The following is a 9,868-nucleotide window of genomic DNA, read 5'->3' on the forward strand; positions in this document are numbered from 1 at the left end:
TAAAAATAAACACCAAACCCGGAACCAAATCATAAAAATCGGGTTCGGTAAAAACCATTCGGATCGGTTCGGTCGAGTATCTGTCGGTTCGGGAAATTTTGCCATCTCTAAAAAGAACAGACTTTTAGTTTAGTCTGTGCATCTTTGATGTAAACTACTGAGTGGTAAAGATGTTGCCGTGCTGGTGAGTGGGTGAGGTCTCGTCAGACTCAGTTGAGGCGAGCCATCGAGGTGCTAGTTTTAATTGAACTAGATTAGTGTAAGTGGGTTTTCAGTTTTCAAATATGGTATATATACCATATAAGATATTAAAATTTATTAAGAAAATAAATTTTTATATATATAATATATATATATTTTTATTTTAAATATTTTGGTTATTCGGTTAATTCGGTAAAAAAACCGAAAAAACCGAAATACCGAAATAGCCAGAAATCCATAACCGAATTAAAAATCGAAATATTTCGGTTCGGTTAACCGAACCGAAATATTTCGGTAATTTCAGTTCGGTATTCGGTTAACCGAACCAGATGCTCGGCCCTAAATTTTACCATGAAGGACTTCTTATTCCTTAAACTCCTCAATAGATTCGTCAATCTAATAGATTGATAAGGGTTGTTGTGCACATAATCTCCCGGCTCAATGAAGTTAATTCTTTCTTCAAAATTATTTAATGATAGACAAATGTCTAACATTCAATGCAGTTCTGGATGCAGCAACACCTCTTTGCCTAGGTTTGAGCTAGCATTCGTATCAGTTCAGAAAGAAACACCTCCTCGTTACATAGGTTTGAAAGACCATCTTCAATTATATACCCAGCCACATATGGATAATCAAATTTTACCGTCTAGAGCTTCTTATTCTTGTTTCCAACCGTAAGTTTAATTCTAGAAGTACATCTCCCGTTTACTTCATTCTTTTGCTCTGATAAGTAGAGAACGGATTGAGGTTTGTGAATATGCTTCTCAGATAGCCTTTCACAAATATTTATCATTCAAAGAGGCAAGATCTCTCCGTTGTTGACCACCATCAGTATATTCCCATACTAAACTTTCCCAGTCGATTCCTCTATCTTGGCATTAGAATCACATAATTGATCTGATTCTAAAGTTGAAGTGGTTTATCAGCATCCGAGTCTTGTTTAACAGCAGTCAACTAACATTCCAACTGATAATCCAAGTTACTCGTCACTCCATTACCAACCTAGTTATAATCCACAAATCTACTATTGTAAAGAGAATACAGAGCATTCTCACACGGCTTTGCAACATAGAATATTTGCGACAAGGATTACAGAGGAATTTTTCTAGGCTATTCTTTGTAAGCAAGTCCTACGCTCATTCGTTCCCCTAAAAAGCTGCTCTTCCCTAAGCAAACATAAAACTAAAAATCTAAAGTTCCTTATATTTGCTATAATTATCAAAATGCTGGTAAAAATTTAAAAAAAAAAAACAACAATGACATTGTCAGAAACTGTCATGATATGATTACAACAGTTCTCAAAGGAATTTGATACAACCGCAATTATACTTTTTGATACAACTGGGGAGAGACTTCTCGGAAATTAAGTTTCAGGTGAAGCTCTATTGATGCTGAATATCTTTCTTTTACTCTTCTTTTTTCGGTTTGCATTTTCTGGAGAGAGAAAGTCAAGCATGCATAAATGAATTATTGCTCAAAACAAATATTTGTACTGATAAGAATATAGATGTGGAATATAGTTACTGACCTAGTACAACACATGTATGGATGCAAGGAGATTAGCCCCTAACCGAAGATAAATTAAGGCTGTGAAATGATACCAACTCCATCTCAAGCAGGAAAAGAAACTTTGCTTTACACAAATACAACCTAATTGGTAGCCACAATTTTAATGTCATCTCGGTGGAGTGGAAGAGTTGCGCAACCCAGCTTGCGCAGAAGGATGTTCCCTTAATCCTTCTTCAAGTGTATCTTGCAGGAGAGCTGCCCTTTCGGGGTTCATAAGCAGAAGCTGATGCATATCTTTTGGAAGAATGTTAAATACCGCCTTCAAATCTCCCCTCAGCTTTTGACAAGTCGCTAAGGAGTCCTCATCGGCATTCCCAGACTGTTTCATGGAGAAGATTGTTAAAATTTAGAAGATGTAGACAAATAAAAACCAATACAAGAAACAGAGAACATTAAATTGACCGATATTAGCGTTATATTAACAACTTCATGGAAATTCACTGAATGTAAACCTGGCGGTCCTTCTCATTGTTTACTCTCTCACCAAATATATATTGTGCCCGTATATAAACTCTGACACTAATATGTCCCACGTTTTGCTCTTGTTCTTTCTCAGTTGATATATTGAGGAAAAGTTGGTCTGTCTTGGCAATGTAATAATCAATGTATGTCTTTCTAAACTCAGGAGTGAATCATGGTCCTCTACCCAGTTTTCCACTAAGATTATTAGATCACAGTAGACCTATTTCTCATTTCATTTTAACTAGTAATCAAAATTGCCAGTTCAGGCAATAACTTGCACAATATTTTCATGCAGACGCATTTGAATTTTCAGAATCATAGGAATTATAAGAAGCTGCCAAGTAGATCCTGTTAGAAAGTAAGAAAATTTTAGAAAATATTATGCAGGTTCATGCATCCCATTTTCATGTACTACATCTCTCCCACTAATATACAAGCAGCAGTATTTGGATGTATGCATCTAAAATCATCTCTGATACCACTAATATACATGCAGCAGTATTTGGATGTGTGGCATATCATCTGATCCATTCTCGAGACAGAGAAGAGCTTGACGAGAAACATAACAATGTATCCTTATTGGCTACAGTGATAAATTATATGAATCTAAAGGCAGTAGGGTATACAAGCCTGACACCAAGGACTTCATCATATCAAGAGATGTTATTTTTGATGAGTTAAGGACATGGAAATGGAGCAAAGAAGACGACCATGCACAATCAATTTTCATAAGTATTGAAGGGTTTTGATATAGAGAAATCTGATATGTTATATAGTACCTATGACCTACTATGCCTTTGGCAAGACTTGGCCCCTCCACCTCTTCTAAAAGGGTAGGGGGGCAATAGCACTTGTAAGTGATGCAAGTACGCATACTTAACATCATTCAAGCATACAAAACATATTACGAATGCAGTTCACCAGCATACTTGCCTGTTCTTCTTGAATAAGATGCCTCTCTGTAGCATTAAAGGAATCAACAACTTCCAATTCAGACATTCTATTTATGTATTGATATATGTCAGATTTTATCCTTGCTTGTCTCCATAGTTTATGCTGTTCTTGCTCTGCGACAGTACGTTTCCTTTCAAACCATGGCCTAAAGTTGTGACCCCTTAAAAACCGCCTGCACTTTAACGTAATATAAGATGCTCTTAGAAACATACTAGTGCTATGAAATTACTAAAGCGAGGATAACAATGGAAAGAAAATTGGGTCTAAAAATAGTTGGAGGAACATTGAACTACAAAATTCTGCAACAGTGAAACATAGAGATGAGCAGGGGTCGATTTGGCTTGGTTTCCAGCTGAAACTGTTAACGGACCGTGTATTTTGGTTCGGTTCGGTTTTTACCTTAAAACCATAACCAAACCGTCTCAAACGGTTTTTTCCGATTCAGTTAACCATTTGTCTGTTTCGGGTTTTTGGGTTTTTATATAATTCAAAACCATCATTCAGATTAATATTAATAATTTTAAGAACATATGTATACATATTTACAATGACAAAGTCGCTTTCCTATTACTACAAAGTTAAAACGAACAGTTTACACAAACAAACCAAAATGATGTTTCTGTTCGATTCAAGATGAACTGCAATGTATATTAAACTTTATGTCTAGAAATTGAGAGATATTAATTAACTATTAAAAGCATACAACAATATTAGTAAATATGCAATGGCTTTTGACTTTAGATGGTTACTATTAATATTAGGCTCTGTGTGTGTAGTACATAATCAGAACAGGATAATCGGCAGAATTAAATTTTGAGGAGAAATCATATACCTGTATAGCTCAAGCCAATTTGATCTCATTCGCTTTGACAAAAACTTTCCAGGACCTCTTGCTGATAAACTTCCAAGGAAATCATCGTCATTGAACTGAGGGAGAGGAGGGGGGTCAACGAATGGAGATACTCCTTCAGAAGGTGCAAAAGCTCTAAAATATCGGCCAAAGGGAGCCAGAAAGTTGGTAGTAAGCTCCAGGAAATGACGACGTAGTATCTCATTATTAACAACCGACATTGACTCCTCTACCCGTGGTGACAAACCAGCATCAACTAGTCTGTTCAAGACAGAAGTGTCTGGCTTTGTGATTGCTGTGTAAGTTGTCCAGAATGCTTCTTTGTGTTCTGTCATCAGGCAAAGTGGACCATCTCTCCTCAACTTAACAGCGTTTAACAAACTTGAAGGGGAAAACTTCTTTAGGGATTGTTGAAGACCAAAGGCATCAAGTCTAGCAGGCACGCTGCCAATTGAGGCCCTTGGAGCTAGACTAGGGCGACTTGAATTAGGAGCAGGACTTCCAACAGAAACAGTATGAGGGATATTACGCAGAGATTTCAAGAAGAAGAGGTTTGTGACACCCAGAATCATTGGAGGAAAAACATCCCCTTCTTGTAGTGAGTTTAATTGGGCAAATGCAGGGTCATGAATGGTGAAGTAAGGCCTAAAATCAACACTCAAAAGAAGCGGGGCTACTAAACTAACGAGACTAGCAACTGCCTCACAGCACTGAGGAGGTGTTGGCGCTATTATAAGAATGGGCTCACCAATAAGTAACAATTCCCATAGTACCCAAAGCTGCAATAGGAGGCCCTTAAATGTACCAAAGAGATCAGAGTCGTGAAAAAGACCCTGTGGAACTGATTGGTTAGTAGGAAGAAGCGGAGCCATTGAAGAAGCAGATTCTTCAAACAACACCTCACCGTCTAAAGGCAAGCTATGTGCAGGTGGCAAGTTCACTTTAAGTGTTGCATTTCCAATAGGAAGATCCATCAGTTGACCTGGTAGAGGATTAGGCCATTTTGATACAAAAGAAGCAACATTATCAAGGGCTTTCTTACCAATGTCAAAAAACAAAGGACCCATGATTTGTAGCAAAGGTCTAAAAACACTAGAATAAGGACTATGAGACAAAATCACTACTGACTTCTGCTCACCACCTCGCTTTAGCCTTTCATCATGTCTCTGCCTATTAAATACGAAACCATACAAATACCTTGTATTTTTACCCCTACCCTTCGAAGAGGTCTCAAGCACCACTCCAGAAGTTCTCCTCTTAATTCGAAAGAAAAAAATGCAATCATGAATGCTTGATCGGTTATGGTGTTGGGAAACAGAATCAGGAAATGAATTAAAAGCGACTTCAAGTTCCTCTTCTTGACTAAGACAACCAGGTGGATAGCAATCTTCAATTAACTGCCCCTGTTCAAGGTCAAATCTAATGATACAAAAGGCAACAGCCCATTGATCAAATGATTTCGGGTCAACACTCAAGTTTGGTACAGACTTCAAAGACAATGACGGAGACCGGCTCATTTCTAGCTAGCCGACACCAAGTAGCATTTACAAAGAGAACATTCTTGTCGGTATCGGCCTCCTTATGTCCCTCGTCAGCCGAAACACTTCAAAAGCACCTATTTAACCAATCAATCTACACAAACAAATGTAATAAAAACGCAATAGCAGTCAGGTAGATATCATTCAAACTCGAAAAAAACAAGGCAAACTAGGATGCTCAAAACAAAGAAAAAAGCATAAAGATTCTTAGTTTGGCACTAAAATATTCAAAAAAGCCAGAATTTGAAGCCAGAGATTTGGGGGAAAATCATAAACTTACTACAAGCAAGCACATTATAAACACCAACAAGACAGAATCTTGATAACTTTCATCATTTACAAGATTCACAGATATCAGAAACATTGCACTAATCTACCAACCAAGAAACTAACACATTGCAAGAATCACTTAAGAATTACAATAGCTACAAAATCAAATTCAGGATATATTTCACAAATATAAACAATGGGTATGAAGAAAATCACCTGAAATCAAGAAGCCAGAAGAAAAAAACAGCAAAAACCAATCTAGATCGAGCAACAATGGGCAGAAATGGATAGAAAAAAAAGTGGGTTTTGGGTATTAATAAAAGTAGTCGATGAATATGTATTTCTGGATTATAATTTGGATAATGATTTGAAATCAATTCGGGGGATATTGAACAAGAGGGTCTCTCTATTTTCTTTTCCTTTCTCAAACCAACACTTTCTACATCAATTCCACTTTCCGTTAATTCTTCATTTCCCTTTTGCTAATTTCATTACAGGGAAACATAGCTGAATTCATTTTTATGAGCTTTCCTTTTCATAGAGAATGGTAATTTATGACGTGTTTTGTTTTTGGGATGATATAAACAAAGAAAATATATTTTATTTTAGTTAGATGATTCGAATGAATAAAAATATGAGAATTTTGAAAATATCTACATTCGTAAATTTATTTTCAAATATATGAATGTAACTCATTTTCATTTTGTAACACTTCCGATTTTATTTTTCATAATAACACTTCCGATAAAGATTGTATATATAGTGGAATATTATATTTGAAAAAAAAAAACAATTTTCAGGAATATTTGAAAAAAATTCTAAATATTAGATACTTTAAATTATTTTTAAAAATTAATTTTCAAATCTGTATAAATTATCCTAACACAAATATTAATTTTATTAATATATATATATATATATATATATATATATATATATATAGAGAGAGAGAGAGTTGGGCTCCTTAGAAACCCACTATTTTAGAGTCCTTGGAGTCCCCCTTCATCACCGTTGGATCATGTTCTAATCCTACTGCTCATAGAATATTAGTAGTTTATGTTTTTTAATTTAAAAAAACTCTATAATAAGTCTAAAACAACCGTTCTTATCTCCTTTTCTGTTAAAGGCACGAATATTTGGCTCAGCAGTTACGACTTTGAAATCAAGCGTGGCTGATATCCTGCAGTTACTCGATCCTGTGAGACGATGTTCTGCACTACATTATAAAGCAAATCTGTTAAGCGGGGCGAAACTAGGGTTCCGATTCGCACTCGGCAGAGTATTCATTCAAGCTGAACATCGATCATGAGCATATCAGTATTAGTACAGAACATAAGTCCTGCATCAATCATGAGCATATTAGTATTAGTGCAGAACATCAATCAAAAAAAAATTAATTTAATAGCAAGACACATGTCCTGCATATCAGTATTAGTGCAGAACATAAGTGGTATATTTCCTTCCCCACAAACTCTGCAAACAACGTAACTACTGCTGCAATCTCGGTACAGATGTGAAAAATCGGTCAAACACACTAGACATGCGCTCAAATATTGATAGATATTATAGTTACTCATTTAAATAAATTAAAAAATTGATTAAAAGACAGCCCTTGGATGAGGATAGAATGTAGGGTCGGGATTAGGACTCCAAGGACTCCAAAAAAAATGGAACTCCATATAACCTTTGTCTATATATATATATATATATGGACTCGGATGGACCCTGAGATAGGCCTAGATGAGGTCTAAGTGGATCATAGTGGGGCCTAGTGGGATCATGGTGAGGCCTAGTGGGATCATGGTAGAGAGCCTATCTAGGGCCTGTGCGGAGCCTCAGTGAGGCCGGCCCGGGGTGGATTAAGTGAGGGCGAGTGTGGGCTCTAGGTGGGTGATGACATATAGGGGGTGGATGATGTCGTTTAAGTATAGTTTTTCTTGATTTGTATTTTAGTAGTTTGTATTTGAACAATTGCATCTCCTTATATGGATTAGAGAAACTCAAATTAGAGATCTTTATGACAGAGCATCAAAATTGGAGACTTTGTTCAGCAGGAAGCATCTATTGATACAGTCAAAGAACAAATTCCACTCCTTAACTTGGAACCTATATAGAGTTCCAATCTGGCATCACCATTGTAGGCCAGAAATTGGAGGAAATATGGGAGCTCAGAATTGAAAAGATTAGTTTGGGTTTGATTTCTCATTTTTGGGAGATGAGGGCATCCTCCATAGTGTCAAAGGTGATAACATGTTTATCTTGATTGTACTTCAAAGTCAGTCGAGGCTTACCATTATCATCCCTTATATAGACAATAGTCCTTCAAACCTACATAATAGATTTAAAAGTGACTCTTGTAACTTTAGTGAGAACATAGCTTACAAGGCTGCTAGCGAGGGAGTCTTGGATGATATGGAATTATTTTAGAAGATTAAAATGATTAAAAGGAGAACATAAATTATTGGTGACAAAGTTGAAGCTACGAATCATGTATCTTGCATTAACGAAAGATGAAGCCGCCATTTTATGAGAAAAATTTGAGAAATAGGATTTTAAAGATTATGATTTAGTTGTAAAGAGTATAGAGCAAGAGTGAAGAAGATGAAGTTAAATGATCAGAAAGTGTAACGAATTTTGAAAACTGATATGTTTTGTTAAAGAGTTCAATTGTGGTTTGACATGTGTCAATACCTGATTTGTGCATTGTATAATTAGCGGGTGTGTTCCACGGTAACTTTAGCCTAGAAAGTTGCACACAGTTGATTAATAACATTAAAGCTGTCAATCTTGTAACATAAGTGCTGCAAATAAACTACTTAAAATAACAAATGTTAGTATTAGTAGATTTTAATAATCATAATCATGAAAACCAGCACAAATTTATTCAGCAATTCATTGAAAGATCTGTCGTTAGTATATCAAAAACATCATGGTTTCGCTTTCATTAGTATTCCTGCTTCATTGGTAACTGATAGCATCAATCATCAGAATTTTGTCAGAATTCTTTGTTTGTCAGTATATGATGCTTGTCAGTATTTTTGTATACTTGACTCACACACATCCTTAAAACTAATTATTCCAAATTTATTCGCCAATTTATTGAAAATATATTCAGGTAAAGGTTTGGTAAAGATATTTATCAGCCAATTGTTGATCAGTTGAAAGAAAGTGCAGCTTAATTGTTTCTTTTTCAACATGCTATCTTACAAATTGTAACCCCTAATCACTATTCCGTCTAAATTTGTCGTTAACTTTAACTGTTTGAGAGGTAACAGTGTGTATATTAGTTTCTAAGAGCTACTTAACCCCCGTGACCCCTCAAAGTTTATGTATTGTATTTTGAAATTATTTCTGAACACACACAACGATGTAAAAAAATTAAAATAATTTTAAAAATATGTATTTATTTTAAAATAAGTTACATCGTTTATGTAAAAAAAAATCATATTCTAAATCTAGATACATATTTTAAAAATTATTTTAAATTTTCTTACATCGTTGTGTATGTTCAAAATATAATACATAACTTTTGAGGAGTCACATGCGGTAAAGTAGCTATTAGAAACTAATATACACACTCTTACCTCTCAAATATTTAAAGTTAACGGCAGATTTGGACTGAATAGCGACTAGGAGTTACAACTTGCACGAGAATGTTAAGTGTAGGGTGCATATTGCCACGTTTTAAGATTCAGGTACTAAACTGCGTTTGAAGCAAATCTAAGGTTACAAAGTGTAATTAACTCATGATTATATAAGTAAAACTACGGGATCCATAGTGCATTCAACTGAAACCTAAAAGATGCAAAATGCAAATAATTTTTTTTTTAATATGAAATAACTAAAAATTAGACAATTGTATTGGTCAAATCATGACGGAGAAGTGTCTAAAGATTTCAAAATGAAGCGGGTTTTGAAATTAAGGAAGCAAAGTGTTTATCATAAATTATTGGATATAAAATGCATTTAGTCGAAATAAAAGGATGCATTAAACTCAAAGATAAACCGGCAGTTCCGCTATCTT

General features: G+C 35.2%; 1 protein-coding gene across 2 annotated transcripts; it reads right to left on the reverse strand.

Moving 5' to 3' along the window:
* Positions 1 to 1,378: 1,378 nt before the first annotated feature.
* Positions 1,379 to 6,337, reverse strand: LOC108219596 (uncharacterized). 2 transcript variants are annotated; one of them, XR_001806591.2, is made up of 5 exons: positions 6,061 to 6,337; positions 4,019 to 5,668; positions 3,166 to 3,358; positions 1,730 to 2,089; positions 1,379 to 1,635 (listed from the first exon to the last, which is right to left on the reverse strand). XR_001806591.2 is itself a non-coding variant. In XM_064091936.1 (4 exons), the coding sequence occupies exons 2-4, from the start codon at positions 5,551 to 5,553 to the stop codon at positions 1,877 to 1,879; spliced, it is 1,941 nt and encodes a 646-aa protein (XP_063948006.1). In that variant the 5' UTR covers positions 5,554 to 5,651; positions 6,061 to 6,199; the 3' UTR covers positions 1,730 to 1,876. The 2 variants fall into 2 exon arrangements, 1 of the variants encoding a protein (XP_063948006.1); XM_064091936.1 differs by lacking the exon at positions 1,379 to 1,635 and having other exon boundaries at positions 4,019 to 5,651; positions 6,061 to 6,199.
* Positions 6,338 to 9,868: the final 3,531 nt, after the last annotated feature.

Source organism: Daucus carota, chromosome 4 (genome assembly GCF_001625215.2).
Source record: "Daucus carota subsp. sativus chromosome 4, DH1 v3.0, whole genome shotgun sequence".
NCBI lineage: Eukaryota > Viridiplantae > Streptophyta > Magnoliopsida > Apiales > Apiaceae > Daucus > Daucus carota.